The sequence below is a fragment of the Amblyomma mixtum genome, chromosome 3, assembly GCF_055824585.1.
Source record: "Amblyomma mixtum isolate Tamu chromosome 3, ASM5582458v1, whole genome shotgun sequence".
Classification (NCBI taxonomy): domain Eukaryota; kingdom Metazoa; phylum Arthropoda; class Arachnida; order Ixodida; family Ixodidae; genus Amblyomma; species Amblyomma mixtum.
Window position 1 is genome coordinate 299,941,823 of NC_143014.1, and position 20,879 is coordinate 299,962,701.

Below are 20,879 nucleotides of genomic sequence, written 5' to 3' on the forward strand. Positions count from 1 at the left end.
GATCTACTTCGTGAGAGAGTAGGAGCATAGGGGAGTGCTCAGGAGCGATGCGCATCTCTGGAATGGCAAATCCATCGCCTTCTGCCTTGTTGTGAGCTCGGCCGCCAGGGCGCTGCTGAAGCGGTGGCGCATTGCAATTGATACAGCGCGCGAGAACATGTTTGCTCCGCAAGGCATCTGCCAAAAAAGGTAGTTCGTAACTTGCAACGAAGGGTCTAATGTGAGCCTGAATAGCTGACGTGGGCAAGGGATTCGTAAAATGCCAGTGGAACTACCATACAAGCCCCTATATCCGAAAATTGATGACCCATGGGAAACTAGTGTCCCTTGAGTGGTGGGATGCAAGTTGAATCACCAGTACAGACGTTCTAGTGACGTCACCACAACGTAGGCTGTTCCCCATGGTGTAAGAAAAACATTTATGAGAGGCAATTACGTCACAGTTTTTGAAGCCGGAAGTGGGTGCTCCGCCATGTCAGTTTGCTTGACACGCTCGAGAGAGGCTTCTTTTCCGGGTCTTCCAGTAGGCACCTCCTCTGCGCATGTGTGGCCTTCTAGGAGAGCGACTTTTTTTACAGCGAAAGCAATAATAGCTTTACACAAGCCATTTAGGGGTTAAAATGGGAGCCGTAACGCGTTAGGCGTATTGTGGCCCAGGTTGCGTGTCGGACCAGGAACGAGGCGGCCGGTGACGGGCTCTAAAGAGCCGAAAAGGGCTTAAGAGGAGATTTTGCAAATTTAATTTGCATGTTTTACATATTTACATTATTGCGTGAGGTAAAAGCAGAAGTAAAGTTATGAAGATATCGGAAGGTATACCATGGCATAGCCATTAGGCGGGTTTCATACTCTCGCATGTACGTATCTCCGCGAGTGGCAAACCTCAGCACTGGATGGATGTGCAATCAACGGTCCCTGAAACCGACTTGAGCTCCTTCCCTCCGCAGGGAGCGGCACCGGTTCCCCCTCGCAGTGGATCCGGTGGCGAGGGCCTGCACTCCGATGGCGATGTTGATGACGCCACCTTGGAGCATAGCTTCTTGCAGCGACGGTCATTTTCTTTCAGCTTGAGCAGGCTCCACTAAAGACGGCCTTTGACCAGGGTGACTTTGCTCACCACTTTCTTTTAAGGTCGTCCCTCCGAGGAAGTCATCCTCTTATATCCGCAGGTAGCGTGGAAAAAGACGGTTGGTTCACCCGCCGTCGCTGTTCTACGTCCAAGAAAGACAGTGCACTTGTCTTCCACGGCGCAGTCCGGCTAGCGCAGCCTAGAGCCATTTTGCGTGCGCCCCAGAAATTCACCTGCGGCGAGATGGGGCTGGGCGGCTGGTCCGCTTTTTTCCCGCAGCTCCTTAAGGTGTATCCTGACGATGGACCACGGACCTGTTTTGGCCCGAGGGCTAACGGTCATATGGGGTCTAGGTTCCGAGCTACGAGGTCCGCGCGCGGTCCGCGGACCGAATCGCACGAGAAATGCAAAGACATTCCTTCTGGTGGTGGATCACAGACTTTTCAGCCTACTCCCTCACTTGAAGTCTGGCAACCACGGCACACTGGTCTTTTCAGGCCGTCGGGCCCCCACTGCTATCATTCTGTGTGCCAAGGCGACACCAGTGAAAGTAGTCTTGCGCGCGCTACCTCCGCGTGGTCAGACGACGCTACGTTTTACTTTTTAGCTCTAGTACAGCTCTATGGCTATTTTGCAGTTGGGCATGAAACCGAGTGAAATCCGCAGCCACTGAAATGCTGCCTCGCACGCACTTCCTGGGCGCCACGTCGCCGCTTGCGGCGTACACACATATGGTTAGAAAAGAACATCAATTCATGCTGTCTGCTTACCGCTAAACGCAGGGATTTGCGGGGCATTACACCAATTCTCACATTTCTCACGATTCTCACAGTTTGGTTCAGCGCGTGCAAACACAGACCAATGATAAGCTCAGCCTACTGGCGCCATCTGGTTGTTAGGAAGGGAACCATTTATGTCAACAAACCTACGACCCTCTTAAGCCTAGAAGCAGCTGAATAGTCCCTATAAATAGAAAATAAAGCAAGTTTTTCTTTCTTGAGTTTTCTTATAGGCGAGATGGGACTAAACAAAAGATCGGTGTCCCCTATATGGTTAATAAACGCAATGAAAAAGGCAGTAACAACGACGAGTTGAATCCCAAGCTAGCGGTCCTGCTCCGAAGCGCGCCGCCATGTTCGCCACCCTGGGAATGCAACTTCCTCCTCTCCGCGGCAGAAATCGGTCTCGGGCCGATCGAGCTTCCCGCTGGGTATTTAGGTGGAATCTCTGCCGCGGCGGGAATTGCGCTCGCCCTTGCACCGAATCTCGTAGCGTGAACGCGCCATGAGAAAGAAGAGCGCTGCTGCAAGCGGATCACGGAGCTTTTCCCTTGGCCTGCCTTGTCACCAGCTCCTTTGGTCCGTCTTGGGAGTGCTGTCGCCAGACAGGCCCGGCCGGGCCACGCCTGGTCGACCTCACGTGACCGGTCCGTGGACCAGTCCGTGCCCCGACATCTGGATACACCTTTAGGAGAAAGCACGCTTCTGCTGTCGCCTCCGCCGCTGTAGCTTCACTGGGAGTCGACCGCGCGACGATCCCTTTCCTGGTTGATCGTCAGCCCCTGGAAGAGTCCGGAAGCTAATGAACAGAGGCCAAAGGCCGACATCTGATCATAACAGGCGCAAAGACTCACACACACTGGCGGGTAAACGCAGAAAGGTTTCCTAGAGCAGTAAGAACCGACTTTTCTCCCGCAGACCAGCTGCTTTGCCGTTCCGCGGAGTGATCGAAACAGAAGCTATTTTTCCCGCTTCACTGAAGACGACAGCAAATAAGAGGCGACCGTGGTGTCAGGTCACTGACCTGCGGCCGGCAACGGTGATGGGACAACAGCGAGGCGACGACACAGGGGGAGGGGCGCCGAATCTCGTCTATCCTCGCGGATACCAATGAAGCAGGAATGCTCCGCTGGTCTCACGTGACTAACGCAACCGAAAAACGCGTGTACTGTGGACGTCATCCCGGGCAGCTGTGAGGCCATGCCGCCATTAACGCAGCGCGGTTGAGTGTGAGAGGTGTTTACTTGTTACGAATAATGCGTTCACAGAGAGTGAAAGCCGGAAACGAGCGCCGCCGGTTGCTAGGGCACTACAGCAGAGCGGATCATAGCAGAGTGGAGAGCGCCGTTGTGGAGGAGAGGAAAAGCTGGTTTGCCACAGAAGGCGTAGCGAGGAAACACGGCGAACCGCGCCGGGGGGTAGGAAGGAAAGTTGTAGTGAAAGAAGGAAGAGAGACAGAGGTGCTGTGGATTTCTGAGGCTCTGGCGGTTAGCTCGTAGTGATGCAAAACTATCGAGAAATTGAGTATCGATAGTATCGATAGTTTTTTTAAACTATCGATGCTGTAAAAAAACTATCGATAATACTTCTATCGGTAGTATTATCTATAGTACTATCTATAGTATTACTGCCGATAGTACCGCTATCGATAGCAAGATTATCGAGATAGTGAGACTGTCGATAGGAAGACTATCAATAGTAACACCATTGATATGCATTTGTTGGCCAGCGATATAGCCAAAACATTTGTGATACCAGACACTAAGACTTTATCTAGTAACTTTACGTAGGGAACGTCTGCAGAGCTTCGAAAACGGGCGAGTCCTGTCAGTTATTCTTCCCATCACCTCCATATCGCAAACTCTGGAAGCCAAGTTTAGAATGCAGTGGTAGGCGTGGTTAATTTTATAGAATCTATAGTATTATATATTGAAAGTAGTATAGGCACGGCTCTCGATAGTACTATCGATAGTTTTGCATCACTACTCGCTCGTCGTGAAGGCAGGAGAAATGGAGAGGCTAATGCTGTGGTTTAAAAAGGTGAAGAGGAGGATCGCTAGTTATGGCGGTGGAGCGTATCGCGTGATAACGGCTGCATGAGGCTTGCAAACGTCGCAAAAAGCAGCTGCGGAGTTCAGTGTAGCGTTGACAAAGTTAAAAAAAGAGGAGACCACGACGGATGTTCGCGAAAAGTATGCGCCATGGGATGCTTGTAAATTGGTCATGTCGGAAAACGGCACAACTGCTGGCGCCGTGCATTCAGAAACACAGAACCAACTGATAAGGCAGAGTATGATTAAGAAAACCTAGCGCGAGAGACTATCAATTAGAACTACCAGCTCTAGACGTCAAGGCTATGACGGAGGGGTTTCAAGGCATCGGGAAAGAAAGCTGTTCTTTTCCACTGCACAGAAAACATGGAAAACCACGCGCTGGCACAGCGCTTTATAAGTTGACGACATGCATTCATGCACGTGTCTAAATGAGCTCGCACTAAAATTAAGCAAAGACTTCGCAGTTTCATAACACCCTCAGCCTGCACAAACTAGCCGCTGAAGTCAGAACGAAACCGCTTCGCCGGCCGCGTAGTAAGCACACACAGCTCGAATGTCGTTGAGAGCTTGCGGTTCAGAACTTGGTGCGTACAACGGCTACACACAACCTGAGTGCACAGAATTCGAAGCGAAAGCTTCAGCGCTTTCGCGACTAACCTTTCTTTCCGCCGTCTGTTGTACGCTCTTATAATTACGGGACCCTTCGCATTGTTATTCGCCGCTCGGCTTTCCTCGTATTACCACTGTAATTGCCCATCGAGACGGCGAAATAGTGTTCGTTCATATATACGTCAGTCGTCGCTACTGTACAAAAGTTGAAGTGGCGGCACCACGTGTACTTGGATTTTATGAGGTTGTTTGGCACATAAAAGCGTTGTTTTCTATAAAAATTTCATAATGGCTATTGCCTGGCGCTGCCTTATCAGTCTAGACTGACTTAGTGTTCCTTTTTAGTGTCTCTCGAAGCCACCATTCTGGATTATTTCTCTCTGATTTCAGTTATTTCTTTTTCTGAGGCCGTTTTCTGAGGCATCCAATTATCCAGATCTTCAGAACAAAGACACTGATTCGGGTAATTGCGACCGCGTCTTACGATTCTCCTGTTGGTCTCACGCTTCCAGGACCTAACTGTGCCTGTGAACCGGTGCCGTCCGCCATTAGCTTGGCGACGGCTCCCGCTGGTTTGACGTCCTCTGCGTTCTCCCTTGCTTTACTGAGCCCATCTGGATAGTATAACTCCCCTTCGCTAGCAATGTCGTGGTCCCGAAGCCTCTTTCTTATTCCGAAGAGCCTCACTATCTACGAATACAAGCTTACAGCGCTTCACGGAGCCTCCGCAAGCGGAATGATGACCGCAGCCACAAGTTTTTTCGCCGAAAGCTCATTCTTTATGGGGCTGCTCTGAGAGCAGGCATGGCTAGCTAAACCGAGTGCCTGCTATTGTTTTTCACTTCATTCGTGCTGTAAGGAGTATTAGTTACTTTGACTGTCTTTTTTTTCATTTGCAGTGATTCTACGTTCATGCGTGTGCGCGCGCGCGATGCTTTAGAAGAAGACTGCATCTCCATATCAGGTCAGTGCTGTGAGAACGCAAGATGGCTTCATTGAAGGTGCACATGCGAGTGCGCTGCGCGGGGGGTATGGTGCGTGCCACCATGCTCTGGCATTACTGAAGTCACTTGTGCTGCTAAAGGATCAAGGATACATGAATAACCGCCGCTTGCGCTGTTTAACACGGAGCTGCCGCAGAAATGGAGGCGACCGCGTGGGGACAAAATATCGTCGAGCGCAGTAGACGAAGTAGATTCGATATCCGTGCGGCCTGGTGGTCCAGAGTGTGCCACGGCTTCTCGACTTTACGAAGCGCGCAAAAAACCCAGGCTTGCAGGGGATGTCAAAAATGATGCTTTGAAATTTGGACAAGATCTCTCAGCACTGACACTAACCTAATTTTCAAAGCACGTGCAAACAATGACAGTGAGAACCACACATTCTGTCTATGGAGAAACTTGCAAAGGCAGTACGTTATGTTACCAGAAGCCATTAGCACCTTACCATTTCTCAATCCATGCTAGTCCAGACATCAAGTTGGGTTCCACAGTGAGAGGGGCCGACTCTGTTCCAGCAGAACCAGCTATCATCCATTCATAATCAATAGTTCGACGAAAATACGTCTGGTCAGGCATTGAGTTAAAGGAAAAAGAATACGGTCACTGACCAAGTCAAGAAATTTTTAGACGTTTCGGAACCTCGTACGGGTTCCTTGATCACTGAGCGGGACAGGAAGCGCCGCCACTTATATACGCAACACATGACGTAACGAGCGTGCGTAGATTGGTGGCATATTTCCTTGCATCCGGTTCATGGTAGCTGGTGTCGACTGGATGATTAGAGATTCCAGTAGGCGCCGAGATGACACGTTCCCTTCCTTCGCGACGATAGTGGCGTGGTCCCAGTCAACCGCGTGACCATGTTCTTGCACATGCTGTGCAATGGCGTTAGTCGCGTGATTATTATTTCTTACGTCACGTTTGTTGTTCACTGAGCCGTCTTGTAAACTTTCCCGTCTCACCAATGTACACCTGGGGGCAGTCAGCACATGGTATCTGGTATATCACGCCTGGATACTCTTCAATCTGCAGTCTATCTTTCCCGTTCACGAACGTGAAAGATAGACTGCAGATTGAAGAGTATACAGGCGTGATATACCAGATACCATGTGCTGACTGCCCCCAGGTGTACATTGGTGAGAAGGGAAAGTTTACAAGACGGCTCAGTGAACACAAACGTGACGTAAGAAATAATAATCACGCGACTAACGCCATTGCACAGCATGTGCAAGAACATGGTCACGCGGATGACTGGGACCACGCCACTATCGTCGCGAAGGAAAGGAACGTGTCATCTCGGCGCCTACTGGAATCTCTAATCATCTAGTCGACACCAGCTACCATGAACCGGATGCAAGGAAATATGCCACCAATCTACGCACGCTCGTTACGTCATGTGTTGCGTATATAAGTGGCGGCGCTTCCTGTTCCGATCAGTGATCAAGGAACCCGTACGAGGTTCCGAAACGTCTAAAAATTTCTTGACTTGGTCAGTGACCGTATTCTTTTTCCTTTATCATCCATTCAACGTCACTGTATGTGGCTTTAACTCAACGCCTGCCACCACCACAGGAAGCCATAATTGAGGTAAATACACATGTTGTATTTGAATAATCTTTGGTAATAGAAATGTGGCTAGTATGTCCAAAACTGCCCACAGCTGCAGCTCTGAGTGTGTTATTTTCTTAAGTGCATATAACATACGTGCGTATAACGCAGCATGGTGTATTCAGATGTTCAAGTGCTGAATGTCGCTGCTTATTCTGCGTAAACGTATGTGGATATAGGTATATTTCAACCATCATGAACAGCATATTGCTGTTGCTCTCAAATAGAAATGTGCTAGTTGAAGCAGAGCTGCTACTGCAGTCTATCTTGTTTTACTTGTGCAAGCATATTTTACTGTTTTTTGCAATCACTAACCTTCACCATCACCGAGGCTCTTCAATTGGAGAAAAGTCCCCGTAGGCAAACTAAGAGTGCTTCATGGAAGGCAGCCTGCCGTCAACGACTGACCGCATCAAACTTTGGTGCAGTTATGAAACGGGAGAACTGGACAGTGAAGGGTCTCTAAAACTTGACTGCCGAGAGGGATCTGTCACGAGTGAGAGCAATCCAGTGCGCACCCATTTTTACCCTTTTGCATGTAAATGCAAACACAATTTGAATCTTGTGCTGAGACTAACCCTTGCATGCACTAGTTCTAAAATTCATCAATCTTTCAGGGTTACCTTTTGCAACGTGTTACATTTTATGGCACCTTTTTCTTGTATGGAGAGAAGTCGAGGCATTGACTCTGTAGTAATGGTTTTGTTTATGGGATTTGAGATCCCAAAGCGACTCAGGCTATGAAGGGTTCTGTAGTAATGCATCACATAATCACATTAAGGGGCAGTAAGGGCTAGCTGTTTTGCCATGAAGCCTTCAGCAGCGCTGTGAACACACACTGGTAGCATAAAAGCATGCAAAAGTAACGAAATATTCAGTGCAGGAAATAAAACTTTTTATTAATATTTAGTGCTCCCTGCTTTTGTACATTCGCATTAAACTTGGACATGACAAAATATTTCCTCCATCTATGCACAGGATATTTCCACCACAAGCGTTCATGCCGTCTTGCAACAAACTAAGTTGATTTTGTCAGACGCACAGTAGAAGGCACTTCGATACAACAGCTTCATTCTGATGCAGCAAAGCTTAATACATCGACAATTATAAGATAGGTAATATTGTTCGGCATGGTTTACTTAATGGTCATATTTCTGCTTTTACCGGCAGCCTTTTTGTATGAACTGGAGGTGTTGCTTTTCAGTGCACGGTGGAAGACTATTTTTGATATCTTTATTTGAAATGGAGGACGGGAATATGTATGTTGAACAAAATATATCGACTTTAAATGGCGAAGCGAAGAGAATCTCGTTGGGCCATGGTGAAAGGAGGTAGGGCATGTAATTGAAGTTGCCTCGCCAGCCATGACTTGCGAGGGCACGTGGTTGTGAAACCGGAGTGACGTCGACGAAAACCGGGGCATCCAAGTAACTGCAGACCCGATACTGAGAGACTGGACTCGCCAACACGAGACAGCATCTTGCTCGCCGGCTGTAATTCAAAGGAAGTGCAGTGAACATCAATGACGACGGCGAAAAGGACTCCAAGAAATTGTGGAGGTAATAATTGATGATATTCCAGACACACGCACGCATTCAGTTGAACTGCTTTGTTATAAGAAGTTTATTAGAACGGAAGCAAAAAATTGCTGATGACTACGTTACTTCCTAATGAGAAATTTGAGCGCAGCTCATCGGCAGTTTCAGCTTTTCGATAAATTGAGGCAAAGAATTTGAGCAAGACACGTATGTACAATTACAGGCAACTTCTTATTTTTCACACATTTTCCACCATTAAGAACAACTCCACTAATAGTTCTTGATTGTCATGAATGAAGTTTTGTGGTCGGAGAAATAGATGGATATATGCGCGACTTGCTGCACCAATGCCTGGCTCTCAAAGACGAGGTCTATGCATGTATTTTGCGAGATTGTCACAGCCGTGGGAGGCGTCAGGAACGAGAGAAACGGGATGTTCTCCCGCATAAGTGGTAACAAATTCCTGTTTGTATTTATATGTACATTAAAGTTCCCACTCACCCTGCCACCCAGGCAGGTGGAAGTTAATGGTTGATCGCGAGAGTTCGCTCACCGTTGTCAGCGCTAACGCATGCAGCCCACATCCCTCTCATCCTGCCATGTACCTATAGGTGCGACCCAGGGAGCCAGTTATGCGCACTTCCTTTCCTTAAAATGATCGGAGTGTAAAACGTTCTCAACGCCAGCACCAATGAACACAATGAACGCCGACGGCGTATGGCTCCAGCGCCACGTTTCTGGCACAGCGTCGTCAATGCCTGCGGCCCACATCTGTCTCTCATCACTCCACGTATCTATAAGCGCGATTCAGGCATCCACTGACCTAGGGAACCCAGGTATGTGCACTTCCTTTCCTCAAAATGGCACAACGTTGTCAATGCCAACGCATGCAGTACACATCTCGCACTACCGCCACGTAGCTTAAAGCACGATTGAGGTGTTTGGTTTTGGTTTTGTGGGGTTTAACGTCCCAAAGCGACTAAGGCTATGAGAGACGCCGTAGTGAAGGGCTCCGGAAATTTCGACCACCTGGGGTTCTTTAACGTGCACTGACATCGCACAGTACACGGGCCTCTAGAATTTCTCCTCCAAAGAAATTCTAGCCGCCGCGACCGGGATCGAACCCGCGTCTTTTGGGTCAGCAGCCGAGCACCATAGCCACTGAGCCACCGCGGCGGCCGATTGAGGTGTCCACTGTTCCAAGAGGGCAGTTCTGAGCCTTTCATTTCTTTTCAGGTTCCCGCTCCATTGGTTTCGCGGCTGAAAGCGCCACTAAGGTGTCCACTGCTGGTTAAAACGAACAACGGCGACGGCGACGCAGCGAAACGCTGAGACGGGCGCCAAAGAGCTGTTCTCTAAAAAATTTGAGATCACTGCGGCGACCCGCATTGGGAGAATGCAAAACCGTTCACGCATCCTCGGCACCCGTCACCTCTCGTTGCCTGTCTTCATCATTTTCTCTTTGTTTTTTAAAAGTAACTACTGAATTAGCGTAAATATCTTATGCTTCAATTAAAGATGGATTTATTTACTCTGATTATACCTTCTTCTTGCACGATCAACTATTTTTGTTTCTCAAATTTGGCGCCGTGGTTGCTTTCCCATCCAATTACTATATCTCCATCCAGTCTATCCAACCGTCCAATGCCTTTTTCTGATAATTAATTAACTAATTAAACTATGCCAATGAAACTTTTTGTTGGATTTATTATCGCTCATCAAATACATTCACCTATTTTCTCACTATTTTGACGTACACGGCTGTTTTTCCGTCCACTCACTAGATCGACGTCTGCTCTAATTCGACGTTTTTTCGACATTTTTCGCTCTAATTAATTAACTAATCATCCTATCGACATATTTGTTCTTGCTCATCAGCCTCAAATCATCCTCTTTCGGTTACAACCACTCGTTTGATGCTACCTTTCCTGAGGACGCCACAACTGCTGCGGACAAGTTTTGCAAACACGACACCGCATACAGCCTAGAAATGCTGTTGCATTAACATTAATAACAAGCAGCCACCAACCTCATAGTTTCAGGTTGACGTTGTTTTTTGCGCGGATGATGACAGCGTGATCTTGGTCGAACTCTGGTCGAAACTTCTTTTTCTTGTATACGGCCGCACGCGGTATAGAATTTGGCCGAGCCAGAATTCTCTGGCAGTTTTTTCGTAGGCAATCTGTGAGCGAGAGAGCACGTTTAAAAGACATCGCACCTTACCTCAACATCTACACAGTGATGCTCAACTTCCCTTATGAATAATAAAATGTAGACTTGCAAACATTCTTTTGTTGCAATGTTATGACATTTAAATGGGCAGGACAGCAAAACTAATTCGAAGTTAAAAGTACAATTCCAACACTTATTCCACGTTAATTTCACCAGGATCAGTGCTTCCATTAAAATGTCACCTTGATCTGAATTTATTTTTTTTTTCTTTTAAATTGTGAGGGATCAAAGCATCGCTGCTGCCACAATAAATCAAGAAGGCCGCAAATGTAGCAAGATTATTCACCGAAGCATTTGGTAGTTGTAAATATTGAATGAACATGAGGATTCGAACGCTTACCACTAACAGTTGCAGCGTTGTTTACTGCCTCTAGAAAAGTGGGCCCTGTTTGATGGATGCGTGCAAAAATAATAAAATCGGCAACAACTCACGTGAAAGATGAATATGACCAAACCCTGTAGAGAGCTGGTTATCACGAAGAGATACTCGAACAGTCGACCCCATTCCTTCGAGACGGCTTCTATCAGGCTCAAGTATGCAAATACCCACGTTAGTCCTGGAAGACACAAAAGCGATCTGGTACTGGCAGGTCCTTACAAAATTAACAGTGGAAACTTCGTGCTGCCGGTGCAGAGTTCCGAAATAGGAGACTAGAAAGTTGGTATTATGCGTGATAGTCAAGATATCTGGGAAGTGCGCTGCACATTTAATGGTCTTAACGTTGATTTATATGTTCCAGCCGTGCATACGCTGTGTCCTGCGTAAACAAACGAGCCCTGCACAAAGTAGTCCGCGCCATTTCATGATATAGGCTTCGGTTGCGAATATCCGTATTCGGATCAAATTATAGGTGGCTACCGGCAGAAGCTGTTTCCAGCAAAGGATTTTAAGGGCCATCTTATAATGTCTGCCTTTAAGCAAATCGACGCCGAACTGTTTTCACTTCAGTTGCTTGTACCTACTACCTTTAATAAGATGAAAAAGCTATGAAGGTGCTGAATTTCACCTTGCCTATGCAAGTTCGGGCTAAGGCCGACTTTTTGCCGGAAGTTCGCAGATTATACGGCTAGGAGGAACATCTTCGCCTGCGAGCAAATCTAGAGGACAGCAAACCATTCAGTAATTGGCACTTTTCTTTTTTTGATGAATTCATTTGCAAGTGGACGAGGACGCTTTCCTGAGGCATGTTTTAAGAGCATTTTCTTTTGGCGACAGATAAACCGAGGAAAGACTGCACTTAATATCTAGTAATTAGGTCATAAAAGGTTTCCCATATTGACTGCTGATGATTCATTAGTGACTTTCGGACGGCGCCTTTTGTCACCTTTAATAGCTCCAAGTATCAGATTCTACAGTTTATATTCAGGTCGCGTAATCTCTAGCTCTATAACCGATTGTGTATGTCACATGCTACCGCTAGCGACAGTTCTACGGCGACAATATTGAAACATCTATGAGTGCATACCTTTTCTGTAAGAAGAAGCAAAGAAAAAAAAAGTGTCAGGGGGATTTTGCTTACCCAAGAGGAAGACAATACAGACAGTCGCCCGTAGTTGCGCCTTAGCCAATTCCACCTGGCTCTGGGTGCTGCGCAACCCTTTTTGACGGCGGCAGTAGATGCTGAACACGACCACGCAGAAGACGATTATGTTGGCAGCCAGAACGATTCCCACAGGAAGGAGGAAGCTGTAGAGCAGGGCCTCTTCTTCCAACCAGCAGCTGCGCACGGCGAAGCAGGAAGCATCGGAGCTAATCAAAGGACGTTCGTAACTAAAAAATAACAGATAATGACGGCGTAAACCAGCGTAGGTGTTTCTTATTTAATAGACTCGTATAATTTCAAGGAAGAGGGATATAACTTTAGCTGAAAATGTCGAAAATTATGGTGCACACTTTTGTGCTAAATATTCAAAGCCAGGTTTTCGCCTATTGTTCAGACTCAGGAGTCCATGCCGATGTTTGCGGACCTCTATCCATAATCTTTTGCCACTGCGGCGGCGGAAATGCTTCCTTTGAATCTTAGAGGTAACCAGCAGCAGACATTGATATGATGAAAGGAAATGCTGTTCACTCCAGGCGGGTACATAATAATCAGGCGAAGGCTCCAGAGAGATATGCAGACAGTCTCCCACATATCGCTGCAGTAGCTGCACGTGGTTTTTAGATGCAGGCGAAAACTGAAAAGTGTGCTGTGAACACAATGGGCCGATAGTCATCAGCTCAATAATTCGCCAACACAAGTACGCAGCAGGCAGCGCTAATTTACGCTACGTTTTAACAGCACCTTCATACACCGTAAGACCACAGTTCGTGTGGTTCTTGTTTCCTTTTTGAGTACCAGGCTCAGAATACTCGCACTGGCTATTAAATGCGTCCAAAAGCCGAGGGAGCGCGTTTCTGTCTCGGGCGGTGTTAAAAGGTGAATCGGCTTTGGTGATACCTAAGAGGCGGATATTGGCGCCCAGACGCTGACGGGCAGCGCGACGTAGAGCACTGACAGGCACTCACACAGGACCATCGAGTTAACCGTGATTGGTTGCACACCAAGGTCTACTTAAGGCCTTTTTGTCGGGGCATTTTCAGGTGTTCCTTCATGTGGTGCCGCCAAGGACCTTTCGTATGTAGTTATAAGGCTCGGGGCTCGCTGCAAGGCGCACGCAATAAGTGTGACTCATCACGAAGAAGAGCGCATTTCTCCTACCTGCACGAGTTAATGTTTTGTCCACTTTTAGACGCGGTATACGTCTTTAAGTTACAGAATTTTTCTAGCATGTGCTTATTACGCCGCAGAAATAAAGCCGCTGAATTATGTGTGGTGCCTTCCCCAGGAAAATTCCACGTTATCCGATCTTTATAGGCAAGTAGCGCTTTTGCCGCAGTTCTGAAAACCGATTTGTGCACTCGCATTTCTAAGCTGATAGTCGTATGATAGATTTGCCGGAAGAAAGGCCTTCTGTGCATGGCTTAGTGGGCTTGGTGGCACCGTCGAGAACACCAAGGAAAACCAATTTCCTCTTTATGCACAAATGCTGCTCGGACTAGCAGGAACCATTGGCAACTGTGACTGGACTTCAAGTGTTCTACGTCATGGATCGGAAACGCTGGCTATTCAACAGTATCATGCGCAGCACCCTGCGATGCTAACAACACAGTTAACCACTCTCTTTCCTCCCGGGGATGACGCATCAAGTATCACAACACCGGACGTGCCCTTCGGCCAGCTGACGACTGCAGCGACATCAGAAGAAGCTTTTAAAAGGCAACAACAGACGCGGGCCTCTATCAGCGGGCTTGGTGGCACTGTCGAGAACACCATGGAAAACCACTTTCTTCTTTTTGCAAAGGTCAGAAAGAACTGTTCATTTAGTAAGTGTTTCAAAAGTGATGCTATTTGTGTGGTGGTGCTACCAAGCCCTGAGTGTGTTTTGTGCTGTGCTTGCGAGGCTTTTCGAAATGGCCGCTCGGTGATGTTGTTACTAAGCGGCGACATTGAGGAAAATCCAGGTCCAGTCACGCTCGACGAGATCTTAAAGGTGCAGTGAAGAGGAATCTGAACTCGTCTTTTTGCCGCGGGAACTCAATCTATATATTCCGAGCATTATTAGAAACTTCTATTTATTGCCCTGTGTGGCCGATTTCCTTATCGTGGTGGAGCAGCGCAAATGACGGGACACAAGAAACAAGGAAAGACGTACACAGGCGCTGACTATCAACTGAATTTTTATTGCGAAATACAGAGAATATATAGCGATCATGAGGGGGTGGAACATAGATAAAAGGTTGCTCGGTCACCGGAATCCAGAAGACAGTCACGTCAGTAGATACAGTATGTTGGTGAAAGTGGTGGCGGTGAAAGACGATAAAGAGAAGCGGAGGGTGTATAGGGCCAAGGCGCGAAATAACGGATGATCGGTAATGAAAGATGAGGTCGCCCTAAAGGCTATAGACAATCAATAACAGAAATGATGGCATTAAAAACATAAAAATCGTTAAGAACATTTAAAGAAACACTTTAGAAACATTAATACCTGGTAGGCTGGGAGGTATGAAGGGCCGGCAATCAACAAACACATTAAGGCCTCACGGAAGATGAATTTTTAAGGAGGCCAAAAAAGGGCTAAAAGCACGAAACAACTAAAAGGAGGAGTAAAGGCCTGCGACGAATAAAAACTAACCCTATATCACAATTAAAAACCCGGGGAACAACAACACTAAAAAACAGGAAGGGATAAAAATCAAACGCCAAGATTCAGAACCCATGCCCTGCTGTTCTCAGAAAATCCAATTCTTTCTGAGATAAACTAATGGAAGATGTACTGACACAGTGGTCTTTTGCACGACGGATGTTGCAAGCCTCAATTATTTCTCTCGACGTACGATCTCGTCCTTTCCCAATGATTGTACATTGGTTAAAAATTGGGGCGCAGGTTTTGCTTTCACATTTTTTGCAGTGCTTGGCCAGATTTCCAGTGATGGCTATATTACCTACATTATTATTATGTTCTTGAAGTCTGACATTGATGCATCTTCCCGTTTGACCAATGTATTCCTTCCCGCAGGATAAGGGGACAGAGTACACAACACCGGAGGCACAAGGAACGTGGGGATTGCTGTGCGTTTGCCCACAACCACGGTGAACTTGCTGGTTGTTAACTCTCCTGCAGAGAGAGGCGAGCTTGTTGCGCGCAGAAAAAACCACGTCGACGCCTGCGCGTTTCCCAACTTTCTTAAGACCGTGGCTAATATTGTGCAGATAGGGCACAACTACAACATTTCTGCGGTAATCCTCCTTCCGGGTGGGCAAACGTTTTTTTCTTTATGCTGCCTGCAACTGATATCAGGAGAGGTAAAGGGTAGCCCGCCGCGAGGAGCCGACCCACCTGCCCGTGAAGACAGTCATGAAGTCGATGTTCGCAGGTTTTTTGAAGGGCGTTGCGGAAGCACAGGCTGATGATGCCTCGCTTTATCAACTTCGAATGTGCTGACGCGTATGAGAGGAGCGGCTTTTTACCTCTGGGTTCGTATGACCAGCAGGCATGCGCGGGAGAAAAATGAAGACGTAGGTCAAGGAACCGCATGTTGTTATCTTCTGGGAATTCAGACGTTAATACGAGAGGATGCAAACATTGGTCAAACAAGGACTGAACTTCGGGAGCTGCAATTTTGAATTCTTCACTGTTGCATTTTAAAAGGACGAGATAGTCGTCTACATATCGAAAGATTTTGACAACGCAGGTACTACCGATTCTTTTCAGCAGCAGTCTGTCATAGTGGGCCAGAAAGAGTTCACTAAGAACAGGGGCTGCGCATGAGCCTATGCATACACCTTTCTTCTGGATGTAGGTTTGTTCGTTCCACGTGACAAAGGAAGATTTCAAATAAAAGTCTAGGATTCGCAGAAAATCGCTCGCGGAAAGCCCTATTTGATTTTGGAAGCGAACAGTGCCATGGCTATCGATAGCTTCTTCTATACAACTCATTAGTTCCTGGTGCGGCAACGAATAGTACAAGTCTTTGATATCGACGGAGAATCCTTTAAGATCTTGGTGATGAGACGAGGATAAAAAAGTGATGATCTGGTCTGAGCTATCAACCACAAAAGGGTCGTCAATCACTAAAAGTTTTAGATTGTTTTTAATGAAGGTGGCGAGTTGCTTCTGCCAGGATTCTTGCTCGGAAACAATGACCCTAAACGGATAACCTGGTTTGTGTGTCTTGGCAGAAAAAAAGACATTTCCTGTTAAACGGTTGGTTGACTTCAGGTTCCGGGCTAGCGCGTCAAGTTTTGCGGTCTTGCATAGGCGCAAGGCTTGGCTTTTTACCTTGGAAAGGTTTACGGTGTCCTTCCTGTGAAAAGTTGACTCCAAGGCAGAGATGGCTCTCGAGTTGTACTCGCCTGTGGTGAGCACTGTGAAGCCCCCTTCTTTGTCAGACGGCACCAAGAAAAGTCCATGGGTTCGAAGAAAGGTGGCGGTGCGGCGTACAGGTAGTCTCCTGGAGGACGGTATATGCTTGACCAGAACGTCCACGCCCTCGGAAACGCACCTGTCCTTGTCGGAATCTGGAGCTTGTTGTCCCACTTGCCTCACAAGGCTTAGAAGTTCCACAGGCGATTTTTTCGGTTCCACGGCGAATTTTGGGCCCTGGCTGAGAACATTCCGAATGTCGTCCGGTAAGTCCACGTAGCCAACGGTGTGCACGGGATTCGGGTCCCACTTGGGTCTCTTCGGCTTCCAGTCCCGATTTCCTTAATTAAATCGGATTAACGTCCGGCTGCCGCCTTTTTTTTTTAATTCTCCCCGTACGGTTGGCTTAGTCGACCAACATGTGGAGTGCCTTTCAGCCAGCTCCGTGGAAGCTTCCCGCTCTGCCAGCAGCGGAGTAATACGTAGTAATCCGTAGTAGCAAATAGTCCGCGTGTATTTTTATTTCTGCGAGCTTATTTTGCAGCTATATCATCTGCGAATGAAACTATTTATTCACGGAAACTTAAAAAACAAAATTAAGCGAAAACAAAGCCTCCACGGAGCTGGCTGAAAGGCACTCCACGCGTTGCTCGAGGAGCCAGGACGCTAATCTGATTTAATTAGGGAAATCGGCCCCATAGGGCAATAAGTCGAAGCTTCTAAGAATGCTCCGGAACGTGTAGATCGAGTTCCCGCGGCAAAAAGACGAGTAAAGATTCCTCTCCACTGCACCTTTAAAAGGGGTTAACGAATTTAAGGCCTTGCAGTACACTCTAGCAGAAGGATTGCAGGGCGTTCAATCCAGACTGAGATAAATAGAAGTTACCCTTGCATTGCTTAAACAACAGCACGAAAAACTAGAACAGTGTGAACAGCAAGTAGCCGCAATGAGCAAAGATATCCAAAGGTTGAGCAAAAAACTAGCTGACATGGAAAACAGAAGCCGCAGGAATAACACTATTGTTCACGGGCTGGAACAAAAAAGCGATGAAAGTGGTAGAGATCTAGAGCAAGCGGTAGTTGAAGGTGTGTTCAAGGACCCACTAAGTGTAGAAACCTGATCAGTCGAGCGTGTGCATCGTATCGGAAAGAAAAAGGATAACAGTAAAATGCCTGTAGATATAAGGTTTTACGACTTTGCGAAAAAAATGACTGCTTTTCGTAACGCCAAGAAGCTCAAAAATAGCTCATTATCTAAGTCAGAAGACTTCTCGGCCCCAGTATGTGACATACGCAGTAAACTTTGGCAGTCCTCTAATGCAGAACGAGAAGCAGGTGATAAAGTAGCACTTTTTTTTGACAAGCTTAAAATGAACGATTAACTGTACATTGGGATGACGTGCAGAAATGCAGGCTACCATTGAAGGACGTACGTCACGACGACACCGGGACGTCCAGTTCAAACAACGCATGTCGGGCAGGAATTGTAAATTCGGTTTCTTTAATATGTTTAAATGCCAGGAGTATTGTGAACAAAGGTTAAAAATTATAAATGTTGTTAATGCACTCTCCTGACATTGTCATCATCACAGAACGTGGCTACACACTGATATTCATGACTCAGAAATAACCCCTCTCTCTTATTCTCTTCTTCGCTGCGACCGCGATAGCCACGCTGGCGGTGTTGCTCAATACGGCAGGACTAATCTTTTCAAAGAGAACCAGGCATGCCAGACCCTGAAAGCGTGTGGTGCACAGTATATCCCCATGAGTCACCTTTACTAATAGGCGGTATATATGGGAACCCTAACCCGTCTGACGACTACATGGTGAAAATTCATGATTTCCTTTGTGGCAGGTTGAAAGATCGTACTAAGCTAATTCTTATTGGTGATTTTAACCTGGCTACTATTGATTGGAGTATGTTGACAGCCGGTAGTAGAGCGATTAGTAGTTGCGAACTGCTTATGAATATAGCGTTTAGTTTTTCCTTATCTCAGCTTGTCACAGAGCCAACGAGCATTCAGGGGCAAGCTTATTCAATACTAGACCTCGTGTTTGTTTCTAGGCACCTAGAAGCAGACATCACAATAGAAGAAGCCATATCAGACCACAAACTACTGCTGCTAACAGTTAATATGGGGAACGTCGATGCTGGTGGTCCATTAACTGAATCACGTGTAACTGTTCAAGACTTCAATAGAGCTGACGATATCAGCATTATTGACTACCTTGACGTAGCTTTAGAAACCTTTTCTTTTGAAAATTATGGCACATTTAATGGCCTATGGATGAAACTAAAAGACATAATAGCATATTGTGAGAAAAAGTTCGTTCCCACGCGACTGAAACGTACAAAACGCCGAAGCCCGTGGATTACGCGCAGTGTGATCCACTTAAAAAAAAAACTACAAAGGATGCGAAAAAAAACGTAATCCCAAAGATATCAGTTAACTTAGTGGCGAGCTGAAAACCGCTATTCGGAACGCAAGAAGTGCTTTCCTTTCAAAAGCACTAATAAATTTTATGACACAGCACCCGCAAAAGTTCTGGCGCTACCTTTCCAGGCCGGCGTACCGCCTGACTCAGGTACAAGTAAATGTAACTATAATTGAGCAAGCTCGCACTGCCGCTGACACATTTAACAGATACTTTCAGTCCGTTTTTACGTGCACATCGGCGATTACAGAAAGTGAAACTGCTATGGATTCTGCATTATCGATGTCCGATACAGTCATAATTCGGGAAGGTATACTCGACTTATTGCTACAAATTGACGTTAAAAAGTCCTTCAGTCCTGACGATATTTCAAATATCTTCCTTCGGCGCTACGCAGAGCAGATAACTCCTTTCCTGCATGCAATATTTACTTCTTCAATTCAAACAGCCACGCTGCCGACAGACTGGCTCTGTGCAAAGGTGCTTCTGAACCACAAAGGAGGCAGCGAGTTATTGGTAAAAACTCACAGGCCGATTTAACTCTTGAGTTGCTGTTGTAAAATAATCGAGAATATCATCACCAAGTCAATTACAACCTACTTAGAAGATAACAACATACTTTACCCCAAACAACATTGATTTCGTAGAGGGCTTTCTACCGTAACTCAACTTCTGGAAAAAACGCATTACTTTGCCGCACTAGTTAACTCGAGACAAGTTGACGCAATATTCATAGACACTGCTAAAACATTTGACAGAGTGCCCTATCCCAAATTAATTGACAGGCTGAAAAATATCGAGATTCACATTATCATAGTAAACTGGATAACCGCTTACATCTCAAACCGCAGTCAGTATGTTAAAATAAATGATACTGAATCGGAAGTATTAGATGTCTACTCGGGTGTTCCACAAGGGTCTGTGCTGGACCCAATTCTTTTTGTCCTATTTCATTAATGACATTCATTCTAAATTTGAACCTGACGTAACGGTAAGGCTTTTTGCGGATGACTGCGTCATCTACACCACAGTGCGCACAAGTAATGACCAGATACGACTCAATTTTTCCTTATCAAATATTGCCAGATGATGTCAAGAATGGGGTACGCAAATTAACGTGGCAAAAACCCCATCTATGTGCATAATACGAAAAAGAATGCCTTTAAAATTTTCGTATAATCTATTGGGATTACATGTAACAGAAACCGACGCAGTTAAATACTTGGGGGTAACCATCACAAAAACAATAAAATGGGACGTTCATATAAAAGAGACCTGTACAAAGGACTATAGGCAGTTGGGATTCCTTCGTTGGAAACTTGCACAGGCACCTGCCAAGGCTAAGCTTGCAAGTTATAATGCACTTGTACGACCAATCCGTGAATAGGCAGTATTATCTGGAATCCGCACCAAACGTACTTGTCGATCAGTTGAAAAGAATTCAGAATAAAGCACTTCGGTTTGTATATTCCCAGTATTCAGGTAACGTCAGCATAACCACGTACGCAACAGAGCTAAGATTAAAACTTTGGCGATCCGGCGATGCGTTGCTTCCTTAAAGTTTCTTTTCCTCCTTTATCATGACTGCATTAATATCAACAAACACGAGTACCTAAAACCGCCATACCAGCGCTCAGTCAGAA

General features: G+C 46.4%; 1 protein-coding gene across 2 annotated transcripts in view; it reads right to left on the reverse strand.

The window, feature by feature from the left end:
* Positions 1-7,993: 7,993 nt before the first annotated feature.
* The window catches only part of LOC149355353 (uncharacterized), a 166,637-nt gene continuing 153,751 nt past the window's right edge, over positions 7,994-20,879 (reverse strand). For both annotated transcript variants that reach the window (XM_089583774.1, XM_089583775.1), the window contains exons 28-31: positions 12,411-12,610; positions 11,323-11,447; positions 10,688-10,840; positions 7,994-8,611 (exon numbers count right to left, since the gene is read on the reverse strand). In XM_089583774.1, coding sequence (XP_089439900.1) covers positions 10,697-10,840; positions 11,323-11,447; positions 12,411-12,610 — 469 coding nt within the window. In that variant the 3' untranslated portion in view covers positions 7,994-8,611; positions 10,688-10,696. The remainder of the gene's footprint in view (positions 8,612-10,687; positions 10,841-11,322; positions 11,448-12,410; positions 12,611-20,879) is intronic.